The sequence below is a fragment of the Biomphalaria glabrata genome, chromosome 18 (assembly GCF_947242115.1).
Source record: "Biomphalaria glabrata chromosome 18, xgBioGlab47.1, whole genome shotgun sequence".
Taxonomy (NCBI): Eukaryota; Metazoa; Mollusca; class Gastropoda; family Planorbidae; genus Biomphalaria; species Biomphalaria glabrata.
In genome coordinates, this window is record NC_074728.1 from 10,333,728 (window position 1) to 10,360,719 (window position 26,992).

Consider the following 26,992-nt stretch of genomic DNA (forward strand, 5'->3'; position numbering starts at 1 on the left):
GGCCATCTGTCTGGAGGCTTGTATTCGTAGGATAAATGCAAACCCCAGGTATCTGCATGTGATATCTCTCACAGGTGTAGAGCAGCCAGGAGAAAGGTTATAAAAATGACACTTGTTTAAGGGTGTAACTGACTGTTCAATGTCTTGCCCTTTAGAGTGGTGGGGCACAATGATTTGATCCTTCCTTTTTCTTTTTCTTCTTCTTCCTATTTGCATTGTTACTACTCCCTCTTAACTAAGAGCATTCATTTAGACTCATGTTCAAACTCATTTACAGGAAAAATAGTTCCTCTGTCAGCATGGAAGGTTCTGGGACGCTGGTCATCACAAATGCCAGTGAATCAGATGCAGGGGTGTACACATGTAGGGCAGTCAATTCTGAAGACTCTGTGGATGCTGATGCTTCACTCACTGTCTCAGGTGAGCTCATGTAAATGCTGAGAGCTTTGACATCTTACAGGGCTGGCTTAATGGAAATGAGCTCAAACATTATTTAAAATAAAAAGTAATATTTAACCTTCCAAAGATTATTTGCTAGAATAAATGGTTTTGAATGGGTGTCTTTCCATTTCTGTAAGAGAATCCTTACAAAACTGTTGTCCTTTAACATAATGTGATTAGTAACACAGCTAGTAATATAGTAATAATTTAACATTATTTTGATAATTCTTGGGGTGGCCAAGCGGGTTGTATGCAAAGTGTTTGACATCGCTGATGTAAAGTTTGCATATTTAAATTTGAAAAAAAAAATAGAGTTCACTTTCAGAAGACCAAAATTAGTCATTGCATCTTTTTTTAAGAATGATACTCGCCATGTCAAAATCACATTTTCTGGAAAGTGTTTTTCAATTTAAATTACAGAAGCATAGGCAACATAAAACTAAAGACTTGTTCCCATTTTGAAACCGCTTACAAATTATTTTTTGTTTCTAACTATGTACCATTCTTGTTACTATATAACTGATTTTAATAAATACCTTTATGCCTTTTGATTGGTGACTGCCACTTCTCTTGCCAACTCCAAAGGTGAAGCTGGGGTGTCCTTTCCAGTTTTTAAGTTTAGGACTTGGATAAATGAAATGAAAGCCTGGACATTACTTATGGTCAGAAGGAAATTGCACACACAGCAGTTCCTACCTCTCTGCAGATGATGTGTCCAAAGAAACACCAAATATGCTATACAGTTTGGGATCAATAGCATTGCAGGTTTTGCCAGGTTGTAACACTATGTGTCACAATTTGCCTAAGGGTGACCAGCTCTGAGTTGTCTCTTGAAGCCTTTTCCAAGGCAGCAGAGATAGCCACAAGGCAGCAGAGGTTTGAGTTTTCCTTCTCCTAGGCAGTTGACAAACCAAGGCAAAGAAGCCACTCCTGCCTGGAACTTACTGGTTTATGTTCCAGTTGCTCACCTTTACCCCTTCTCCTGTCCATGGTAACAGTTCCATCTGACTCAATATCTGAAGGTCAGGAGTTGGTTTTGTAGAGTTTTTATCGCCGGATATGGTGATGGAATTAAGCGCACACTTACTTATACAATGCTCCCAATGACATCTGTATTTGACAATAAGTTAGTAGTTTTTGTGTTAGACAATATCTGTGTTACATTTAGTGGACACTTAATGATCAGTTATTTTGTATTTTATAGTACCACCTAGATTTAAAGTGACACCAAAGAGCATGCAAGGGGAAACACAGTCAGATCTAACCCTCCAGTGTGAAGCAGAAGGGATGCCGCAACCAGTGATTTCCTGGATGAAGGATGGTGAGCCCATCAAACCCCAGGATTACTTCCTTGTCTTGCCTGGAGGAAGCCTCAAAATCCTTGGTCTGCTCCCCACTGACAAGGGCATGTACCAATGCTTTGCCGAGAATGAATTAGGCCAGGCCCAGGTGGCAGCATACCTTGACGTCATCAGCAAAGGTCAGTGGTTTGTATGTGTAGAGAGTAGAACATGGCAGCATGGCTCAAGTATGATGTACATATTGTCTATAATGTTGAGCTCATTGACAAAAAGAGGCTATAAAAGTCAATATAAAATCAAATGTTATATAGCTAGTTAGCCTTCTTCCCTAGGCAAAACATTTTGTTGATAGAAACATATTTTCATTTCCAGTTAGTTGTCAACAAACTTTTTGACTTCATTCTATTTCAGTTTCATTTTATTCATTATGGGCTTAGTAATTAGTACTACTTTCACTTTTGACTAGTACAGACAATAAATTGAAGGAGAGTTCCTAAAATGATAGCAATAACCTCAGAAAAGTGTCAACTTTTGACTTTGATTTTACCTTTCCTTGTATTTCAATAGATTTCAGATAAAAAGGTTAAAACAACAGGCCATTTTTTTTTACTGAGAATCTAGTGCTATAATAAAAATGAGCAATTAGACTGCTTTTGAAACCTGCTGCCTTTATGAAATGTTCAGTGTTTTATTGTAAGGTTTAGCTATGGTGTAGATTTGCAAATGACTAGATTGTCCACCCCATGTAGCTGTTTGCACAAGTTTACGTCTAGAAACTTAGACTTTCTGTGTATGTTGTGTTAGAACTGTTGTCAGACTCTAGGAGGAGACATTGGTGAATACATAAAACATGTTTTAAACCATTCTGTAGTTGTCTTTTTTTATATTTATATCTAACTTTGTAAAGGTTAGTGGCCAGATAAGTGAAAGAATCTCATTAGTATTATATAATTGTGTTAAGCTCTAAACTTGGAGTAAGCAGTTTACGATTTAGTAATTCCCTTTATTCAAACCTAGTGCAATATGAGACTTTACCAAGCAGATTTTACAAATAATCAGAATTGATGTCTTCATACTATATTATTTGCTAAGATTTCATCACATAGAAAAGGGGTTAGGGCCGAATACAATTCTTCAATCATTCTTCTTCTTTTTAAAGATTAAATTCTTTGATAAGTTCAGTGGTGTAAAGTACCATGCACTTTATGACTTGTCCAATTCTTTTACCAATAATTTTGTCTGAGCTCACTACTTTCAACTCTTTATTACAAGCATTATTATTTTGTTTACCTTTGTCAGAGTTAATATATATTGATATATATATTTATAAACGTCCTTGAATTTCTTTTTGTGTAAGCTAATTTTTGTAAATATATAAAATATATATATTTGAATATATATATATACAATGTTCTTAATTGATCTACTTCTACATAACTTTAAAAGTTTTGTTCAGTCTGGGATATGTGGTTTTGTAAATTTTGACACAAAATAATAAAAAGAAAAACAGAAGGGTGAAATATAATTTATACTTTTCTTAAAACATTGGACTTTGTTGTGAATTTTATGGATTTCTTTACAAATGTAATTACATTAAATTACCTTCTAACGCACTACTTCTTTAAAATTATTATTTTGTTTAATTATATGTGCCTAATGCTTTAGCAGCAAAAATACATTCTTGTTTCACCAACTCCCATCAGCAGAGAGTCTTAAAAACTTTGTGTGGACATTGCAATTAACAAAATATTTTTTTTTTTGTTGTGAAGTTTTGTTTGTGAGTTTTAGCAAAATTTGTTTTTCTGGCTTTGAAATTATTATTTTTTTGTTTTATTTTGTTTTCACCTTTTCTCTCCCTGCCCTTGCATTGTGCCATTCCTGAACCCACACCTCCCACCTACTGTCAAACACTCAAATTTTGTTGTAAATATTTCCGCCGGCCAAAACCACTGGTGCTATTGGTTAATACGAAAAAATATTTTTTTAAAATTATCTTCTGTTTTGGTAAATTTTAAATTACAATTCTAATAAATATGAAACATTTTATAATCCTAATAAAATTAAAAAAAAAAAAAATTTTCATTTAAAAAAAACTAAAAAATCTTTATTTTATACTAAAATATAAATATTTAATTTCTTAAATTCAATTATAATGTATTGTTACTTATCTAATTATAATTACAACCAAACAATTACCTATTTTTTTTAAATTGATGCATCACTCCACAATTTTTTTTTTTAATTTGTTTGTTTGTTTGCTTTTGTGTCTTTTTTTTTAATTTTCATCTATGAATCATTATTGCTGCTTAAAAATCGCAATATTTTGTAACTAAATTAAATTAAATATACTAAAAATACTTTTATTTTATCAAATAACTCCAATACAATATTAATCTTTACAATTTTTTATGCTTCTTAAAACCAAACCTACCTATTTAATTAATATCATTTTTTTTTATAATAACTTTAAAATACAACATTTTGACATTTACCAATAATGCCAATGTAGACTCACCCCTCCCTTCCAAATCCTACCCCTACGCCTTACCAGCAGGTGCCTTGTACTCAGAGAGCTACTCCCAGCCCCCGGTGCCAATCAACTTGAAGGCAGCTCTGGTCTCCCCTAGATTCATCACCATCACCTGGGACTTGCCAGAGAAGCCTGAAGCCAAGGATGTCACCCAGTACTTTGTTGTATGGAGAGAAGCTGGATCTGAAAGGTGAGCAGAACTCTCAAATCTGTGGTCTACAACACTTCTGGGTTCAGTGAAAGTATCAAGATAGATTGGCTGGATTCAATAAAAATTTTACTTGAGCTGGTTATTTGCTTGGTTTAATACTATTGAACTTTTTTTTTTGTGTTCATTGTTGGGATTTATCATTTCTTGTCTTAATAATTTCGTTGATATGGCTGCCTACTCATGTAGTGTGTGCTCAGGTCTGCTGTCTCAATCCCACTTTCTAAACCTGCCCGCATCCTTATCACACCCTCCTGCTGGAGGGTTGGGCTAAGACGTAATAATTTTCATTTCTGAAGGAATTTCTACAATATGTAAAACAAACAAAGCAAAGATATGTTTTTATAAGGCTGGCTGTAATGAGTTGCTGTGAGTAAATTATAGACAGTCATTGATCCTGTGTATACAATATACATTAGCTAGATTTATATATTTATTTATATTTATTTTGTCTGTTATCTTTTGAACAGTTTGTTGTTTGGTTTTGTGAACACTCTCACTTTGTCATGATATTTAGACAAGAGCTAACAGTTGTTATACAAATGCAATATTTTTTGTTGTCTTTTTTGTTGTTGTGAAAGTTGGCTGTTTGTAAAAATAAATAAAAAATAATTTTCTTTTCAGGCAACGCACGAGTAACACTACATCTCGGGAGTTTAACATTCAGGGTCTGAAGTCAAGGACAAAATATGAGATACATGTCAGATCTTACAACAGCAAGGGTGTTAGTCAGGAGGAGGCCAAGCTTACTGTCACCACTGGTCAAGATGGTACATGAAAATCTGTTGACTTGAACTCATTTTAGTACAAATCCTTTCCCATAAGCATACCAAATCATTCATCTTCAGTTGAATAAAGACAGAATCAAATGAGATTTTATTTTTGTTTTAAGAAAACATTTTAGCATAACAATAGTGTCTTCACACTGTGTTTCCCATTAAATAATTAAAAAAAAGGGTTACCTCGTACTGTTGCAACTATTTGAGTTCTGAACCTGAGGATTGTGAACCAGCAATTTTAGGCTACTTTTGAACAAAATAAAACATAAACATTAACTTGTGCAGCTCTTCACTAGTTTCCTTTCTTTCACTCCAGACTTCTTTTTTTTTTTTTTTTTTTGGGGCCCTAAGAACAAAAGGTATATATTAATTTCTATGGGTGGTGGACAGACACCTCTTCTGACATTCCCTTGACCCGTCCCTTAAGGTACAAGGTTCTTACTCATTGTCTTTATATTTTTCTATTTTCTAATGTTATTTTCTCAAATATGATTTTATTTGTTAGATAATGGCAGATAAAAAACTATGGTTTCTTATGTTGTTTTTAGTTTTAATAGAATTTGTAAGCAAACCATTAGAGAATAGAATTTGTATATATTGTTTTTAACTCCATTCTATAAATGGTCCTCGACTTTTTCATGCTGCCATTTAGGCAAGATGGTCATTTTGGTGCAAGTGGTTCTGAGTGTAATCTATAAAACACAAATCATTTTATAATTTAAATTTTTTTTTTCACTATAGTATACTATAGTACAGTGATGCCCAAAATACCCCCCGCACGCCAGATCTGGCCCGCGACGTGTTTCTATCCGGCCCGCCGAAAGGTCAGCAAAAAATAGAGAAAATCCTCCTCCCTAAAAAAAAGTTAAAAATGTTTCTTACCTCAATTTTATTTCTAATAGATTGCTAGCACGGAATTTAAAATGTGTGCGTTTATGAATAGGACTCAGAATATAGAAACTACCAGGAAAAGTGAACATGCTAGCCAAAATATTTGTTTTATATAGAAAGTGGGGCTGTTATACAAAAAACAACAAAATATAAATAGAACTGGCACCATTTTCTGATGCGTAAGAAGATGTTTAATTAAGTTTTTGTATCTTTTCGATCATGTGGTCCGCGACACTAGTGTTGGAAATTAAAATGGCCTGCAGATTGAATTAGGTTGGGCATCACTCCTATAGTATATTATACATTTCACCCACCTCCAAAAAAAAGGTTTAATAATTTTAACTATTTCATGAACGCATATTGGAAACTATGGATGGCTGCCTAGTCATATGGTATGAGCTCAGGATGTGGTCTTTATTGTCCTGGGTTCAAACCCTGCAGGTCGAAATCCCCCTCCACATTTACATTTTAATGTTAGGGATATAACAACACTTACATTTTAATGTTAAGGATATTTACAAAACCTAGATATGTATCATACTTTTCAAGGATATGGTTAAATGAGCATATATAATGTAACTAACACACTTTGTTGCAAAACGGCTGTGCCAAAATGTTCTGCTTATTTCTATAAACATATAAATTATGTACAGTTTCCTTGGAAATGTGAAAATGTATAAATCTAGCTAGTTGAACACTAACACTATTCTAGTTGTCACAGATTACATTATAGAATTGTTTGTACATTTCACTTTTGAAAGAAATATAAGCCCTCGACATGAGTCTCGGGATTTAATCCTCAAATTTAGACACTTGACATTCAAATCAGGATTTACCCAAGGGACTTAATTAGTATGTTTGAAATCTATTGGTTGATTTGAATTTAAACAAAGACATTTTTGAAAAGAGTTAGCGCCAGAGAATTGGCGGTAGTAAGAAAGTAAAGTCAGTCGATAATATTAAGTCCTTGTAGCTAGTCACGTTTCTAAGAGCTCTGTTTGAAAAGCCTTTGTAATATGTTCCATGCTCATTGATTTGTAATTTGTACATAAACTGTACTTACGTTGTATTTAATAAAGTTCCAGAGTTTTGTTTTATCAAAGAATTGTCAATTGTGATTCTAGATCTTCATTTTTTGTTAACTATTGAAATTCAAATAAAATCCCCGGCATCACAACACATCGTGACGTCATACCATCCGAATGTTGTTGTGACATATTTGGCACTCTCCGACTAACAAAAGTTCATGGACAACTTTTAACGAAATTTATTCAAGATCTAGGACCAATTTCTAAACTCTTCAAAGGAACTTCATTCTTATTTAACGGAGGACAGAATTTCTGTGTTTAACAGGTCAGTTGGTTATCGATAATTCTTTTATAAAGATTTTCGTTAGAGTTACGTCTAACTCACGAAAACTATTATTATATGTAATTGGCAAAAGGAATAAGACCAATATACATAATAACTGGCATTATTAAAAGACCAGTAAGTCAAATAACTGGCATTATAAAAAAGACCAGTAAAGTAAATAACTGGCAATATAAAAGACCAGTAAAGCAAATAACTGGCAGTATAAAAAAGACCAGTAAATCAAATAACTGGCGTTATAAAGAAGACCAGATTTAACCAACTGTTAAACCAGTAAAAAGTACATCGGCTCAATAGATCTATATTATTATTATATCTGAGATAAAGCCAAAATCCAGATATTGAACATTTTGCTCCAATACAAGAAACTAACAAAGAAATTAAATATGGCTTCCAGTTCTAGAACACAACGATTCTTCGAATTAATAGAATTTGCCAAAGAAAAGCAAATTTCAAAGCCAGACCAGTGGGCAGAGAAACAAGAAGAGAAAGAATATCAAGAGCAAGAATCTGAAAAACAAAGGCAAGAAGCTGAAAAACAAAGGCAAGAAGCTGAAAAACAAAGGCAAGATTCTGAAAAACGCATACAATTAGAAGAAAAAAAATTACAAGAATCTGAAAAACGCATGCAATTAGAAGAAAAAAAATTGCAAGACGCCGAAAAGCAAAGACAACATGAAAAAGAAAAAATGGAATTCGAAAGGCAAAATAAAGAAAATAAAGAAAGCATTCCAATTCAAGGTCACTCAAGTATGTTTGACAAATACAGATTAATGAACAAAATATCGGCTTTCAACGAAAACATTGACAATATGGACTCGTATCTCATAAGATTTGAAGAAATAGCTACAACATCCGGTCTACCTGAAGCACATTGGTCGAGCTCACTCCTCACCCTTTTGACTGGCAAAGCTGTCAACATTTGCTCACAACTGTCCATCAATGAACGCAGCACTTACTCTGATATCAAGGAAGCTCTACTGCGCCAATACGGAGCAACTTCAGCCAACTATAGAAAGAAATTCTATAATGAAAGGCCACAGCAAAATGATGATCCTCAAATTTTTGTAGCTAATATGTCAATGTGGTTTGATAGATGGGTATCCATGGCAAAAATAGAAGAAAGTTACCAAGCTCTTCGTCAACATATTATTATCGACAACATCACCCATGCTCACTCGGAAGATATTCAATCCTACATTATAGAGAGAAATCCTACTGATATCCAGACATTAACCAAGATCATCAGACAATATAGAGCAGCCTATCCAAACAAGTCAGTCAAACCATCTGTTGAAGAAAATTTTGTCTGCTTTGCTCAAGACAAAAATGCAAGATATAAGTCAGATGACAAAGTCAAATGCAACAAATGTCATAAACTAGGGCATTTCACGTCTCAATGCCGCAGCAGAACCACAGAATGTTCATTTTGCCATAAAAAGGGTCACCAAAATCATGAATGTTGGAAAAAACAAGCAGTCTCTAAAAATCAAAATTTTGATAGACCCACATCACCAACTCAAAGATACAACAATAGAGAGCAATACAATCTCAACAAAGCACCTGGAAACAATAAACCAGATAACAACAAACCTCGCTACAGAAGTCATTCACAGGACTCCAGACCACAATATATGCCAAACAGAAGCTCATATAACAGAAGCTATTACAATGAGCACTCAACTATGACAGTCATTGCAAAGTCCAATGGTCTCAAATTTTATCCAGGCTTTGTAGGAGACAAGAAGGTGGAAGTTCTTCGTGACACCGGAAGCACGTCCACATTAGTACATGAACGCTTCGTACACGCAAACCGTTTCACAGGCAACCACGTCCAAGTCACTGCATTCAACGGAACTGTCAGCAAGTTACCTGAAGCCATCATTTATGTTACCACACCATTCTTCAGTGGTCAAACAAAAGCATTAGTAACACCCAATCTACCAGTGGACCTAATCATTGGAAACATAGAAGGAGTTAAAGAATGCACTCCTCAAGAACTTACTGAATGTACAAATGCCATAGAGCAAGGTCAAAAATTTTTGGCAGTAATGACAAGATCCATGTCCAGACAACAAGAACATTTGGCACCTGAACAAGTTAGCCAAAATAATCACATGGCTACCTCAATTACTCAAGATATGCAGAATGCAACAGAACCAGTTACTAGTCCAGTAGCCAGCAATAATCAAGAACATTCAACATGGACACCCCCAGTTACATCAAGCCCATCCCTACCGGTCATAAGTCCACCTCCAATTCCCGAATGTCCATTGGTGAACTTTGAAGAACAAGACGACATGCCCAGAGTCTCTAACAATGATACAAGAACTCTAACTGGTCAAAATGAAAGAGCCATAACATGTCTTGCAGTCATACCAGAAGAAGATGAAAATGACACGTCTGAATTTGACGACATCAATATGCCACAAACAACTACCAAACAAACTGAATTTTGGCTAGACATCAAATTTAATTCAATGACACCGCAAAAGCAGAATGAACCAGACTACAAAGTCAGAATTGACAACAATGAATCTATGAATCATGACTCAAGCAAATCTACAGGGACATCACTGCCTACTACATGTCCATCCCTACCTGTTACTACATGTCCATCCCTACCCACTACATGTCCATCCCTACCTGACAATACAAGCCCAACACTACCAAGTACTTTCCCATCCCTAACCACTGATGATGACTTCATATATCAAGACTTGAATAAGACAGCATCTGCATCAAATACTATGATATGCATTGAACATTTTTGCTACAATCAAGACAAGTCTCAAGAATCAGAAGCAGATACTTATATTCAATCAACTTTGGCTATACCAGACAAAAGAAAAACTTTTCAACTTGACTCTACCACTCATACAAGTATTCCTCATTTGAAAGAATGTGAGTCAACTCAAGAAGCCATTACATCCAAGAACATTGAAAGTCAAAGAATATTACATGAAAACATGAAATCAAGATATTTTGCTCAAGGAGATCAAGTCAATTTACTGTTACCAGATTGGAGCAACAAGCTATTCTACAAATGGCAAGGTCCATTTACCATCACCAGAAAGATTTCCAACCTGCTTTATGAAATCAATGTCAACAAAGTTACCAAAGTATTTCAGGTTCATATGTTTGAACATTACCATGAAACAGATAATGAAGACATCAAAGCAGAAGTTGAACATTTTACAAGTTTAGCAACTATTCCTGAGGAAGAAGAAGAAACATCATCAACACCCATTCCTGAGATAGATGTTTCATTACCAGCATCAAATCAAATTGACATTCCCAAGGTCATCACTATGAATGACATAGCACTACAAACAGTGAAGAACATTAAAGTGTTTACAGACCATGCAAATTTCTTTACCAGTGTTTCTGAGACATTTCCAGTACTGCAATTTGAAAGAAACTCAGAGAGCAACAACATTGACAACACCAAGTTTCATCCTCCGTCCACTCAAAGGGCAACTTTTCTTCAGAATGGAACAAATGAACTTCTTCAACATTGCTGTATTGACCGATTGAACTCAGACATGTTCAGTCATTGCTCTATTGAACATTATAACGCAAAGCATTCTGCTACCATTGTTCTACAGCGTCAAAGTTCATCAACCAGAAAATTGAGTTTTGGTTTCGGACAGTTCTTATTTTCACCAAACTCAAACGCGGTTCAATCAGACATTATCTGTGAGATCATTATGACATGGAGACAACAGCTTCATAAACTGAAAGACCTTTTCTTCAAGTTTAGAAAACGCACATGCACATCCATGTCGGCAATTCAGAAGGGTTCCGAACTTTACATATCTACTCTACATATGTACTATAGCATATTTAGTGCCACTTGATCCATTATCATTCATACTCGTCAAGGAAGAACAGTATTCAGTTGTACTTAATCAATTAATTTGTCTACTCATTTTTTCCACAGGAGTTCTATATCAGATGTTGTATTTATTTCAGCACCAAGCAACCCACTGAGGAAGGTCATTCATTCAAGATACTTTGTTTATTATGTTTCAGCATCTTTGCATATGACATGCATCAAACATTTTAATTTTTAAATCATGAGTATTTTATTTCAGGTCGAATATTATTGCATATATCCTATTATAATAGTACAGATACATGACTTATAATTGAAATTTTTCATTGCTTCACACATGTTGAGATTTATATCACATTGAGTATTATTATTCAGAAGATTGTCATGTACTATCACAATTATTTTTCTATGTCAACTTTTCATATGCAATATATTTTTTCATGTACACATTTTCACATTAGTACTAACCAAATGAGTTATAATGTCATATTTTAATTTCATCATGAAGCTTCATAACTTATTCAATTCAAGATTTATGCTTTGTACAATTTTTGATATTGTTCATGACAAGCATTGTCTCATTTTCATAACCACTTGTATAGTGAAACAGGTGTTCAAAGTCATCATTAATTTTATTCACTGCATTTACATATTTTTTTATCTCCAAGTTGACTTTATTTTGTCATATGTTACCTCAACCATTTTTCTATAATTTCATGTATGGTATTTTGTGTATATTTAAATATTCTTAATACATATGAGCATTTCTATTACCATACAAATGCTAAATGGAGGGGGGGGTAATATGTCACAGATTACATTATAGAATTGTTTGTACATTTCACTTTTGAAAGAAATATAAGCCCTCGACATGAGTCTCGGGATTTAATCCTCAAATTTAGACACTTGACATTCAAATCAGGATTTACCCAAGGGACTTAATTAGTATGTTTGAAATCTATTGGTTGATTTGAATTTAAACAAAGACATTTTTGAAAAGAGTTAGCGCCAGAGAATTGGCGGTAGTAAGAAAGTAAAGTCAGTCGATAATATTAAGTCCTTGTAGCTAGTCACGTTTCTAAGAGCTCTGTTTGAAAAGCCTTTGTAATATGTTCCATGCTCATTGATTTGTAATTTGTACATAAACTGTACTTACGTTGTATTTAATAAAGTTCCAGAGTTTTGTTTTATCAAAGAATTGTCAATTGTGATTCTAGATCTTCATTTTTTGTTAACTATTGAAATTCAAATAAAATCCCCGGCATCACAACACATCGTGACGTCATACCATCCGAATGTTGTTGTGACACTAGTAAACTCCTGGCTGAAGAGATTGTAGTTTAATTATTATTTTTTTCTTGTTTTAAAGCTTCATTCTTTTGTTAATCTATTTTTGTACACTTTTTAAAATTGAATATATGTTCTTTCTTTCCAGCCTCAGTGCCCAGTCCACCAATGAATTTACAAGCAATACCCATATCCTCAGCTGAGATCCATATCAAGTGGGAACCTCCTCTGGAGCCCAATGGAATTATCAAGTCCTACTTTCTCTTTTATTACAAGGTAGAAACTTGCCTGACAATTGTCCAATCAGGACAATGTTGTCCTATCAGAACAATGTTTGATGTATAGCAGTACTTAATTAAAACCTGTTCATGGACACAATTTATGCCACTTACAAATATGGTGCCATTTTTTTTTACTTGGTATAACTTTCTAGTAAAGAATCTCACTTGACTTGGACACATCTAGCATCTCTCAAGAACATTTTTATTACAGTTTTCCCTATGCAGTTTTAAAAATATATAAGGATAATTACTAACTACATTACAGCTATATAATATCTGGTGTAATTCATCAACTCTTTTGAGTTAGAGTCCAAAAAAATTTTATCTTTAGTTCTGCATTCAATGTTTTTTTTTGTGCAGACTATTGGTTTTGACTTGACTTAATCCTTTTGACTTGTAGCAGAGCTTAGGGCTACAACAGTATTTCAACATCAGACACTGTTGTGGAATATTCCCCTCAGTTGTTTTCGTATCTCCTGACATCTTGGCTTATCATTCTGGTGTTAATGTATTCACATTTTTTTTTTTTGTCTTTTTTATAGTTTAATGTGTCCATTGTAATAATAGCATACAACTTATTTTGATCAATGAAATTTTTAAAAAGTCATCACAAATGTGTACTGCTTTAGTATGTAGAAAAAGAAATTATTTGAAACTGCAAAATTGATATTTAAAAAAAACATCTACGAATATTTTTTATTAAGCCAAAAAAGCGCACAATTGTCATGACATCATAGTAGAGATATGAATACAGATAAATAAAATGTTCTACTTTGTCTAGACAAGCCCATATTGTGGTTCTTATACTTTTTCTTATGGTGTAAATACAGAATCCACTTAGACTTTAATTGAACAAATATTTATGAGTTTAATAACTTAAGTTTGGAGGGACTGCAGGCACGACATGGCCTAAATTGTGCCGATGTGCCTCAAATCAACAAATCAAATCAAATCACTTAAGTTTGGGTTTACTATGTAAATATATAGTGTTGAAACATAAGCATCTATCAACAGGTGGGTTCCAAGGTGGAGTCTGAAGTCACTGTCAGCAATAGTACCACAAGTTATACCATGAGAAATTTGAGGACTTTTAGTAAGTTGAACATTTCTAGCTATACATTTTTTTGTGGCAATCTGGGTATCCTACACAATAGAGTGCTTAGGGGTTTTCATTTGTTTGAATTTTTTTCTTACCAAGCTAATTGAATGCTTTTCTTTATCAAACCTTTTTATAGACTGATCAATCACTACTGACATAAAAAAACTACTTTTAAAAATTTACAGACATTGCTTTAGTTAACAAGTTTTATTTTCTTTCACCATTGGTTACATCGATTGAATAAGAATATGTCTCTGTTTTATATGCATTCACACTGAAGCTTTTTTATGTATTTTTTTATTTATATAAAATTTAAGCACAAAGGTGTGAGTTTTTTAAATTACATAAATGCTCATATAAATGCCAGATATAATCTAAAGACTTTTGAAAAGAATATTCATTCATTGGTGGCAATACTGAATGTCATTTATATGCAAATGGTGGCATAAAAAAAAAAGGATGCATAAAGTAGAGACATTCAGTATTGCCACCAATGAATGAGTATATATATATAAAATGACACCTAACATTCTCACAGGTTTTCAAGCTTAAATATGTTACTGTTGTTTGTTTTATTTTTTCTCCATTCCTCCCTGTCATATGACAAAACTTTATTACTTATCTTGTTTCTTATTTAAGGGAGCACGACATGGCCTAAATTGTGCCAATGTGCCAAAAATCCTGAATATATATCTTATTTAAGGAGAGTACATAGATATGTCTTTAGTTAGTATCATGTTTATGCTTCAAATGTTTGATTTTCAATAATCAACAGAGGAGTACAGCGTTCGAGTTGTTGCAGTCAATGAAAATGGGCATGGCGCCAGTACCTCTGAAGTGTTGGCCAGGACATACTCAGGGACACCCTCAGAAGCACCTCGTAACTTTACAGTGGTAGCAACAAATTCAAAGGTGCTTAAATTACTGCCTTTTTAAATTATCAATTATCCAATGTCATGAAACAAATTAATAACAAAGTAAATAAGTTTAAAGTGCCTCTCAATCAGCGTATTAGTCAAAAATTTCTGTATATGCCTGATTGGCTCGTAACATTGTTGGCACTTTTTCATGTATTGAATGAGTCTCAATGCATATTATTTTTGGATTACAAAACACTTATACAGATTTATTAATCTGCTTAGCTCAGACTTAGATCTTGTTTGTAAAGTTAAAAATCCAAAGTCACAAGCATATTAATAAATTTATAGTCTACTGATGCTGTAAATTAAAAAAAAAAAGAAAGGTGGACTATTAAATTTTCAAATGAACCGATGGTAACTTACACTTATTGTGAGCTATGGCAACATCAATTGTGACAGATGAACAGAGAGCACATCAGAATATGTTAGATGAGAAAAGCATTCCACATATTTTTAACTTTTATTCTAATAACCATCTATAAAAATATGTGATTTCATTATTGGGTATAAAATTATTCAAATCTGGTATTTAAAAAAAAATCAACACTTTTTAGTTTGTTTTTTTTTGCTTACATTAATATAATGGTCATCAACTTCTTGTCAGTGGTTTTTTTTTTTATGCATAGTTTTTTTTCTCAGCACACTATTCATTCAGTCCATAGCTTTCTTAGTCACCATCTCTCTCACATACTGCGGTCTAGGGATGTGGTCAGTGAAAAAGCATTGACCTCAGCTCTGGAAGAGAAGCGAATATAATAAATAATGGCTGGTTCCTTTGCCACCAAAACAAATGCCAAGTTTGCCTTTGTTGTAGGTGGACTGAAATGTCTCTACAGTCACAGGAAGAAGTGCTGTACAAGATGAACCCTAATTATTCAACGGACATTTCTTTTCCTTTTTCCTCTCCATCTTGGTGATCAGTGCCTCCTAACATTGTCAGCTGCCTTGCCTCATAAATTAGTTCAATAAATAATATGAATCTCATACCAGAAGGATAACCACTAGGGCACCGTGATTGAATGTGTAAACTTACTTGTGTATGGGAAATGAGTTGAACTCTTTTGTTGGAATAGTGTCTGTATTCACATTTCTCTCCTGACAGAGTCTCAGACTAAGTTGGCTGCCACCTCCTGAGGATGCTCAGAATGGTATCATCACTGGTTACAAGATAAGGTACCGAACCAAAGGGCTGGACCATAAGAATGCTGAGACACTGTCTACAGATGGGGAGAGGAAAAACTATGCCCTAACTAGTAAGTTTTTAGGTTTTGCATCATCAGGATTTACTATAGCCACAGCCACTATCAATGTGACATGGTGGCACAATGGTAGTGTGCTTTTCTTTTGAATCAAGGAGTTAAGTTCAAATCCAGGTATAGACCAGGATGTTAAACTTCGAGATTTTTAAATGATCCTGAGTCCACCTACTCTAGTACCTAACGTAGATTGGTAAGTAAAATCAGTTGGTCATTATACATACATAGATTATATCTTTGTTAACTGTCTGTCATATATTCAGTTGAAACCCCATTTTTCTTCTTCTTCTTCTTCTAGCCAGGTTTATTGCTGCTGAGCTGTGAGCTCTTTTGCAGACTGTGCCAAGGAAAAAAAGTGCTGTTTTCTTCAGTTGTTCAGCACTGCCGTACAGGGTGTTGGTTATGTTGGGCTGTAGTGGAAGTAGGGTCTGCCTAAGGTGGATTAGGAAGGGGCATTCAAAGAGGATATGGTTTACGGTTTCAAAGGGGTGGCGCAGTGTCTGCAAAGAGGGAGCTGTGTGGAGTTTATTTTGTTCAGGTGGTAATTTAAGTGTCCTGTTCTTAGTTGGAAGATTGTAGATTGTTCTTTGCGGGGGAGGAAGTTAATACTGTCCAGTTTGTTAGGCGTAGTCATTTCTTTGTACATGGCTCTGCCTGTGTTTCCTGATGCCCATTGGTTGAGCCACTCCTCTTTGTGATTGTTGACTAACATTGACCTTAGGGTGAGGTAGTTAACAGGTCTATCTGGTTGTTCCATAGATGAACCTGCATTTGATAGCTTATCTGCTTTTTCATTTCCCATGATGCCAATGTGTCCAGGGATCCACTGTAGTGTGATATTGATATTTAATTTTTATATCATCTGATGGATTATCACAATGAGTGTTGTCAACTCTCTTGGGCTGTTTGAGATGCTGCTGTTAAGTGCTTGCAGAGTAGATTGGGAGTCTGTAAAGACAACAATATCTGATGGTGGTTGCACTCCTTCATATAATTTGTTTTCCACTGTCTGTAGTGCTATGTTGATTGCCTCAATTTCTGCTTGGAAGTTTGAGCAGTAATCGCCACAGGGTGCGCTTATTTCAAAGTGTTTATTTTTAGGGAAGACCAGGAAGGCACCAAGACCAGCATTGATGGTGGCTTTGAAAGCCGATCCGTCTGTATAAATATGGATAGCTGTTTTTTGATAGCTTTCAATTGTTTCAAGCGTGCCTACTTTGAGCTCCAGTGGATTTGATTCTTTTGTTAAGGTGTTATTTAGTAAATGTGTTTTGATGGTTGGTTGTTTGTAGTTTAGTCCGGGTGTAATGTTTGAAGATCTGGTAATTTTTTCTCTGTTATTGGGTAGGTGGTGTTTTAGGGCTAGTTCGTCAGTAAGTTGGATCAGAGTCCTTTGCTTTTTTGGTTGTTTTTCCTATTTCTCTGTGTTAGTAATTTATTTGGATGATCGTCCTCCAACCTTCTGTATCTCTCAATAGCTTCTAATGCTGCTCTGTTGCGCCTTAACTTAAGAGGTTCAATATTGGAGTCTATTTCACAGGCTGCTGTGGGGGTAGTTCTCATACCTCCACTAATTAGCCCAAGGCTTGGTTTTGGATTGTATCTAATGATGATTGATAGGTTTTGTTGGCAGCTACTTGTATGGAGAGACAGTTATCCATTACAGATCTGACGTATCCAGTGTATAACTGTCTTAAGGTTTTCTTTTCTGCTCCCCAGGATGTTCCTACTTGGTGTTTTATTATGTTTAATCTTTGTGATGCTTTTTCTTTTAAATCTGCCATAAAGTGTTTTAGAGACAGTCTTTGGTCTAGTTTTACACCAAGATATGTTGAATTTTCTTCTTTATTTATTGGCTGTGAGTCTATTTTTAGGATGTAGTTTCTTTTTAGTGTTTTGTTGCTGTGGCTAAAGATTGAATAAACTGACTTTTCTTTGTTTATTTCCATTTTCCATAATTTTGAATATGTGGAGATAGTTGTGAGGGCTCTATTTAGTTTGGATCTAGTCAGCACTGGATATTTCTCTGTAGTCCAAATTAAAAGGTCGTCTGCAACCACATAAATTGCAAGGTTTGACAGATACCTTTAATTAACTTTTTTGAACCACTATCTACACATAAAGTTTTCAAGGGCTACTTTTATGGGAGTTAGCTGGAAAAAAAAGCAAACAATTTCTAATTTTAAAAGCTTATTTTCATGTTAAAACTTAACACATTCAAGTTCTAATAATAGACCACTGTCTCGTTTCACAGACTTGCAGGAAGGCACTGAGTACCAGGTCCGGATAGCTGCCATGACCATTAACGGGACTGGACCCAACACTCCCTGGGAGACAGTCACTACTTTCAAAGAAGATCTTCAAGGTTTGTTTTAGCATAGCTTTGGTAATTCTTTTGATTCAGGTGTGTGTGTGTAGGGGAGAATGAGGGAGATAGAGATGTCAGATTATAAAGATAGTGTTTGAAAGTAACTTACTTACTTAAAGTTAGGTCCTCCCACGCCATTTGGCGCATTGGGCGGCAAGCTGTCTCCATAAAGATCTGTCATTAGCAATGTCTGAAGCTTCCCCCCACCTGGTGTCCACTATTCTGAGGTCCTCCATGAAGGTGTAGCACCAAGTTATACGAGGACATCCCTTTTTGCGCTTTCCTCGTATTGGCCTCCATGTCATCGCAACTCTTGGTATGCGTAGTTCATTTTGTCGTAGAACATGTCCCGCAAATCTCATGTAATGCTCTGTCAAAACGTCACTAAGTGTTCAACTCCCAGTTCGGCATAGGATTTCCTTGTTTGAGACCTGATCTGCAAAACTGACTCCCAAAAAGTAAAATTTTCTTTATTATTTACACTAAAAAATTATTGTTAATATCTGATAGACTTGGGTGGCTCAATTGAGATTTAAGAATTATAAAAACAGATTTGTTATTACTGTATTCAAATCTGAGCATAATGGATGAGTGCAGATTTTTCTTTAGTCCACAATTCCCCAGCTTTGACCTATATTTTTACCACAAGTACTGTAGATTAAGCTATTGTTGCTAAATCATTTTTTAAAATTTCACTACAATTCAAATGTTAAAGGAGACTCAAGTATTTTAGATAACTGTTTGAGATATATGTGAATAGTCAAATCTCTTACATAATATTTTAATACTTTTTTTTTTGTTTTGTAAAATTCAGAAAATGATGTTCCTGGAGTTCCTGCCCTTCTGATAGCACAGACCAAGGCCAATTCTATTTTGGTCTCCTGGGCACCCCCATCACCTCATAGTAAGATATTAGTCAGAGGTTATGTGCTGGGCTATGGTAAGGGTATAGCTGATGTCTACAAGCATACACTGGATGCCAACTCCCAAGATTTTCATATAAAAAATCTACGTAAGTTGTCACTTTGGAAACTCAATAATTCACCATAATTATGAATTTTTCCAAAATAAGGAATATTTTAATGAAAATGTTTTTCTATTTTTTTAATCAACACACTAACTCTTGTTTAAGTGGATCAAATTGATGGGAAATAACCATCAGTTGTTTTTTTTAACTTTTGCATAAGAAGAGTTCTTCCAGTCTCAGATTCTAAGCATATATTCTATGAATTTTAGCACCATTAGAAACAAAAGACAGCATAGACTTTTTTCTTTTAATATAATTGAAATATATTTTGTGTTAATATTTTATTGCATTTTTTGTGTGTTTTTTTTTTCAGAACCCAATTCCCAGTATGTCATTTCCATCAGAGCGTTCAATTACAAAGGTCAAGGTCCTAGTAAATATGAAACTGTCAATACACCCGAGGAGATGCGTAAGTTTTAAACCTTTTTTTTTTCTGTTGATATTGACTTAAATTATTTTTCTTTTACACCGTGCTTATATTCCTTGATGTTATTTTTCCATCTCAAATTGGCCCTCTTTTACTACAAAATATGAGCAGCATACGTTTTTTTTCAGCTAAAATAATATAAAAACTCCGGCTCTATGCTCCAGTGGGAGTAAAAAAGAACTAATTCAGTTAGTCAATGTAATACTACTAGACTTCATTGTTTTCCATCCAAGCACTGGATGTATAGAAGAGTGGAATGAATGAACTGTATTTCTACTTGGGCTAATGGGCTAGAGCTGAAATTCTGATGTAGACTAGTAATATTTGACTTATGATTTAACTTGATCTGAGTTGTGTTTCTGCCTAACAGCACCATGGAAACTTTCCCAAACTCCACCAAATTTCCATTAAAGAGACTGGATCAGAGGACATTGAGCAAGCTATATGAGCATAAAGACTTGCTATACAGAGAGCAAAAATTATATATATCTCTATATATTGTATTATCAAATGTTCTTCTAGAAATATTAAACTTTGTTTACTACTAAATCATGGATAAGAAACATTGCCTCCTTAGGTGTCAGTATTTATGTATTCCTACATCTAATTCTAAGAGTCTAAACCTAATGTATATTATGTTTGGTTTTATTCTCCAGATGAGGAGCAGGTCACTCCCATGCTGCCTCCTGTTGGTCTGAAAGCTCATGTGTTGTCATCCACCACCATCATGCTTACATGGTCAGACAACTCACTGAGCAGGAATCAGAGAATCATGGATGACCGCTACTACACTATCAAATACAGGCAGCTGAATCTCAAGAATAGCAAGTTCAAGTTAGTTGTTTTCAAATAATACTTTCTAAGGAGCTTAAAAAAGTTTTCTATGAAAACTTCTTTAGTGTGAGGCCGTGGTGGCTCTGTGGTTTTAAGTGCTTGGCTTCCAAACCTGGGGTCCTGTGTTCAAATCTCGGTGTAGATTTTAGTTGGGGAAAGTAAAGGTGGTGGTTGCGCTGGCCACATGACACCCTGCTCTTTAACCATTAGCTAAAGAAACAATGACCTCGACATCATCTGCCCTAGAGATCACAAGGTCTGAAAGGGGGATTATTCTTTTAGTGTAATAATGTTAAGGTATTTTGAATTTTAAATGGTAAAGTCAGCATGTTAACCTGATATTAGAAACCTTCGACTGTTAGAAATAAATAATAGTCCCCCTTTCTCTTAGACAATTTCGAAATGTCATGGTGTATATTACATGGGATTTATCTTTCTTTGCCAGGTACATCAATGCCACAGATCTAAACTATCACATTGAAAGCTTGCGACCTCACACCGAGTATGAGTTCATGGTGAAAGTCATTAAAGGTCGCCGTGAGTCAGACTATAGCATGACAGTGGTCAATAAAACAGAGGAATCTGGTAAGATTTATATTTTTACTTTCAATATTATGAAAGTTTATGCTGCCTCTTAGCCCTATTGATTTATGTGAACTGGGAGAGAAATTCCTTTGGACTAATGCTCTTTTACTAAACCACCAAAAGAAAGTAAAAGAAAATATGAACTACTAGCCTGGCATTACCCGCGGCCTGCGGGTCTAAGTTTGTGTTAACTAATGTTGTGGATTGGATTTAGATGTATGTTAAACTTAGCTAATGATCCTTTCAAGTTTTTTTCTCTTTCGCTACGAAAATAAAATTAGTTTTGCGAAAATGGGTTATCCGAAGCCGATACATTCATATCTATTAAAAACGAAAAGAGCGATAGCTTTGTTAAATGAATGGGATTATAAAGTAAACAATTAAATGAAATAATTTTTAGTACGCGATTCATTAATTAATATAGATCTAGGCCTATCTCAACTCGGCTTCGCAGCTTTTGTAAACGAATGTAGTCTCTTAAAAATAATGCTTTAGAAAACCAAATTTGAATGTTTATTTGATCAAAATATGAAATGAAAGGACTATAATTAGCATGTTTATGTGTTAAAGTATAAAACTATCTGTGCGATGAAAAGTTTTATCATCTTAGAGTTGAATTAGAGAGTTTTAGATCTAGGGATGGGATTTTAAAGTAAACAATTAAACGAATTAATTTTTAGTACGTGATTCATTACGGTATTGCCTAATGAAAGAATGTTCATCTGGAAATCTATAGTTACATATATAAGGAGCTAATTAATGCAAAAAATGCTTTTGAAACACAAAACTGAAGGTTAATTTTATTATATAATGAAATCAAAGGATCTTCTTTTGTATTTTCATGTGTCAAAGTAAAAAACTATCTGCGCAAAGTGTATTTCTTAAAATTAGATCTAGGTCTAAATCCTTTCGATCTTTTCTCATGTCAACATTGTTGACATTGACATGGCCTAGATTCATAAAATACTATAGCTTTAATAGAGTCGGACAACTTTATTTTTTTTTAGGGTCTAAAGTTTGTTTTAGGGCTACGATACATACACTAAGGTCTAAGTTGGTACCCAAGAAACATTCCTGCCAAGTTTTATCAAGATTGGTCAAGCGGTTTTGATGTCTATAAGTAACATACATACACCTCACATTCTACTTTATAGTATAGATAAGCTTCTCTTTTTTTTTTTTTTTTGTTCCAAATAAGCCTATGAATATTTTTTTTCTCTTTTACAGCACCTTTGTCTGAGCCAAGGGATGTCACCCCTGTTGGTCTGGAGAAGAATCCATTCGCTGTGAGCTTGAACTGGCAGCCCCCATTGCGCCCCAATGGCCAGATCACTGGCTACCTTATTTATTACACACATGATGAGCATACCAATGACATGCTGTGGCCAATGGAAGGGGTGGTTGGTGACAAGTAAGTTGGTTTACAATGTTTGAAGAAAGCTTTTTGTTTTATCTCTAGAATATGTCAGAAATGTGCTTATTCTTTATCTTTTCAACCCTAAAAGTTTAGTTGTTTTTTTGTTTCAAATATCCATATTACCTTCAGCTATAAGACAGTGGTTGATTCAAACTGCTGTATCCAGTGCTTCTGTCTTTATCCAACAAAAGATTGCACTTGTGTAGCACATATTTATGTTGCAGTAGTGCAATAAACAAACTGGTAAATTAGCATCAGTCAGAATTGTGGTTTCTCTACTTTGAATTTGTTGTTATGAACTTTAGTTCATACCCTGAATTCATTCAGCTTTTAATTGATCCCTTACTTTATGTTAGCATCTATAACCTGTAGTATAACTGGCTGTCATATAACCTGTAGTTAAAAGTTTTTGTTTTGTTGTTTGATGCATAGTGTCAGTTTTTAATATTCACTGTGCACAGGTTGTCAACAGTTATAGATAAACTAACACCAGACACCAGGTACCACTTTAAAGTCCAAGCCAGAAATTCCAAAGGGCTTAGTCCAAAGTCTGAAACAGCTACTTACAGGACCCCACCGAGTAAGATGATTTTTTAACATTTTCTTTATTTTATGTGTCTTTTTAATTGACAGGATATATTGAAGTGCTAGATGCTACGATATGTTCTTTGCGATGTTTACAATGAAATTGTGTTGATGTGCCAATGCTTTTCTGATGTTCTAATTTCATGTAGTTCTCTCTCTTAAAACAGTTTCAGAACACTCAAACAATATTGTGATGCTGGATATACTGCTTTTAAGTATAAACTCAAAAAGGAAATTTTTTTATTTTACAAAACATTTATTCTAGAAATTGGAATCACTATGATATTATACAAACTTCATTAATTACAAAAGTCACTGATATCCCCTCCTTGAAACTGAATATTCCTGTCTTAATATATCCTTTATTGATCTATTTCTTCCTACTTTTTTCTGGAACCATCCAATTTCCTCTTCCATGCCTGGAATTTCTGAACCACTCCTTCTATGTTATTTTTAAAAGCTGATGGAAATTCCGTCAACAACATATATCTGTGACATTGCTATGTGACAATAATGAGTTAATCTGTGGTGAAGAAAACCAAAAAGTTTTTTTTTTACTAAAGATACTTAAGAAAATTGTATTCATACCAACTGAAAGTTTCTCATGAAAGTTGTTAACAAAAATAGGCTTTTTTTTTTCTGTTGTCTGTTGGTAATGACTATTTGTGTTTTAACAGAGACACCCACTGGTCAAGAGAACACAGAGACTGAGAAGGGCCTGACCACTAATGTCATCATCATCATTGCTGCTTGTGCTGCTGGTTTTGTATTCTGCACCGTTGTTATTGTCATCATTGTCTGTCTGTGTCGCTGGCATGGTGGCAGATCCAACAAGTTAGTAGTTCTGTGTTTTTTCAAAATTCACTCATCCTTTTTCAACATCATTTTCTAGAGGAACTTTACACTCAGTTGTTTAAATCATTGGACATCCTTGATATCTATTGAGCACAGAAATAAACACTTGATCCCATGTGCTCTACAGACAGTAAAGTTTCCCCTTTTAGACCTTGTGGTCTATAGGGCAGATGATGTAAATGTCATCTGTTACTGTGGCCTATGGTTAACGAGAGTGTCGTTTGGCCAGCACAATGACCAACCGCCTTTACTTTTACCCAACTTAAGTTAGGTACCCATTAGAGCTTGGTGGATTCAGAGGCGCCCGAAGATCTCAAAATTAAAAATCCCAGTCTTCAGATTTTGAACCCCGGATCCTGGTTTGGAAGCCAAGCGCTTTACTGCTCAGCCAACGCGCCTCCACTCTACAGACCTTCTGGGCTTAAAGGGAGAAACTTCACCCTGCACTGCACAATCTGCAAAAGGTTTTAATGGTGAAACATGGCCAGTTTTCCTTTCTCAAAAGAATAAGAAAATGACATAATAAATAAAAAGGGGTCCATTGAGGTCCACTTAAATCATATTTACCTATTAACATATTTAACTATACAGATTATTATATTTAATTTGAAAGATTGAGCATAGTTAAGGTGGCTGACTCAGCTTTTTTTTCTTAACACAGCTTGGATAAAAGTCAAAGCAAAGTGACCAAAATCCCTCCACCCAGTGTCAAGCCACCTGACCTTTGGATCCACCAGCCAAGCCACTTAGAGTTACAGAATATGGAAAGGTCTAACCGGAGCGAGAGCTCTGCGTCAGTGGCTACTAGCACATTGAGACGCGGTTCCAGGGGCTCCGCTGATCAGACTGATGACCAAGCTTCAACCCTGGACAGGAGGAGGAACTCTTTCATAGGTGAGGGGTTTTTTTTTATTTAAGTTTTTTTTTTTTTATATAAAAATGACTCAATGATTATATAAAAATGTTCTCTTCTGAGATGTATCATGTAAAAAAGTGTTTTTTTTCTTTTTTATAATTCCCACCATTGTACATAAATCTATGCATTTACAAAACTAACTACAAAGCTTTGTCGCAAATGAAAACAGACACATCAACTTATTCCAAATCTATAATATTTTATGGTAGTTTACCCTGCATCAGCAAAGCAATTAAGGGATCTTCATCAACTGAATACTTGATTACCAGCTCCGATAAAGAGTAATTTTGTTGTACCTATAACAGTCAACTCTTATTTTATATTATTCTTAAGTGGTCTTTAAAAAATTCTCTTGAATTTTCTAGGATGTTGAGAGTTCAAAAATCTACCTGTAAATGAAACTAGTATAGTTCTAATCCTCAGTTTTTTGTGCTTAATTTCAACATTCAATCATCATCATCATCACGCATATATCTTTTAATATTGTTGTGATTGTTTGTGTAACAAAACTTTTTCTATATAGTCAGAATTCAAATACATTATAGTATTAAGAAATGGGATGTGTCACTCATATAAATGATGTCCAACTAGCTATTCCTCAGGAGACTTTGCTAGCTAATGAAATCATTGCCCTAATAAAAGTTTACTAGAGAATCATGACTAACAGTGTGTCCAAACTGTCCAGTGTTAAGATCTATTATTTTTAATTTGCTTTCCAAAGTATTGACTCATTTGTTTTCACTTTCTGGCTTTGCATATCATAATTCTTGCAGAATTTACTCTCCAAGGCATGAAATCAATGTTCACAACCATATGATTATGGAAAGTACAAGAGATGAATTAAAGTTCACTCTTACTGGGAATGTGGTGTTCCTTCTCCTTATTCTTCTTGTTTACCCTTGATGCAAAAGGCCATGCTATGGCTGGTTTTTATCTCTTTGTTGACCCTCCCTTTATGTTTGGTTGTTACAAAAATGTGTTTCTTTCCTCCAGTTGTTGACTCTCAAGTTTTAAGCAGCATCTTTCAGCATTGATATGAATACTGTACATTTGATCAAAGCCTTCAATGACAAAGCAGTACTTCTAAACAAGCAAATCAGAGTAATTTAAGATATTGGATTGCACCAATTTAAAATTCTCTCCCATGTTCCTCTTAACAAAAATATTTCAGGGCACATTAGGCTGAAAGCTTAATCAAAACAAGTCCACCATATTTCAGGTTTATAGTATAGACCTTTTTGGAGAAATATGCAGTCAGACTTCAAGACTATGTGATGTAGGAAAATACATTATTTTTGTCTTTTATCTTTAAGACAGCTGCAAACCAAACAATTTCATTTCAATGTCTATTGACAGATTTTAAGAAACTTTCACCCAGTTCAATTCACTTTCTTGCTTCAGTTGATCATTCCAAATCTGATTGGCCTAATGAATATATAAACTTTTCTTGACTGATTGATGAGTAGTTTTCTGTTTGTCACATGAAGTCAATTTTTATGAGTTCATTATATTCCATTTCATTACAGATGACAGAGGTTACCCATCTAGTGGAGAGGAAAGATATCAGCCTATTCAATCTAGGAACCTCATTCGTCCAAAGCCAGTCGCTTTGCTTCCTGAGGCACAGTTTTCATTGAGGGAACGTGAGTAACATTAACCTTTGTTACTTAGTTTGTAACAGTCAAAATATTTTTTTTTGTTCTTAAGTAATACAAATAACATTAAACGAATTAAAGGGAATTATATTTTATTGAGGATTATTCAAGTTTTTTTTTA

The 26,992-nt window shown here is 34.5% G+C and overlaps 1 protein-coding gene across 4 annotated transcripts in view; it reads left to right on the forward strand.

Moving 5' to 3' along the window:
• LOC106071265 (neogenin-like) overlaps positions 1-26,992 on the forward strand; it is a 150,822-nt gene that overhangs the window by 113,193 nt on the left and 10,637 nt on the right. For 2 of the 4 annotated variants that reach the window (XM_056016775.1, XM_056016778.1), the window contains exons 7-24: positions 278-420; positions 1,646-1,921; positions 4,252-4,462; positions 5,105-5,250; positions 12,795-12,922; positions 13,942-14,020; positions 14,802-14,938; positions 16,049-16,199; positions 18,457-18,567; positions 19,385-19,582; positions 19,911-20,006; positions 20,681-20,858; positions 21,304-21,443; positions 22,671-22,854; positions 23,322-23,440; positions 24,123-24,279; positions 24,962-25,194; positions 26,743-26,859. In XM_056016775.1, coding sequence (XP_055872750.1) covers positions 278-420; positions 1,646-1,921; positions 4,252-4,462; positions 5,105-5,250; positions 12,795-12,922; positions 13,942-14,020; positions 14,802-14,938; positions 16,049-16,199; positions 18,457-18,567; positions 19,385-19,582; positions 19,911-20,006; positions 20,681-20,858; positions 21,304-21,443; positions 22,671-22,854; positions 23,322-23,440; positions 24,123-24,279; positions 24,962-25,194; positions 26,743-26,859 — 2,804 coding nt within the window. The remainder of the gene's footprint in view (positions 1-277; positions 421-1,645; positions 1,922-4,251; positions 4,463-5,104; positions 5,251-12,794; positions 12,923-13,941; positions 14,021-14,801; positions 14,939-16,048; positions 16,200-18,456; positions 18,568-19,384; positions 19,583-19,910; positions 20,007-20,680; positions 20,859-21,303; positions 21,444-22,670; positions 22,855-23,321; positions 23,441-24,122; positions 24,280-24,961; positions 25,195-26,742; positions 26,860-26,992) is intronic. The other 2 variants (XM_056016776.1, XM_056016777.1) reach the window with 2 other exon arrangements.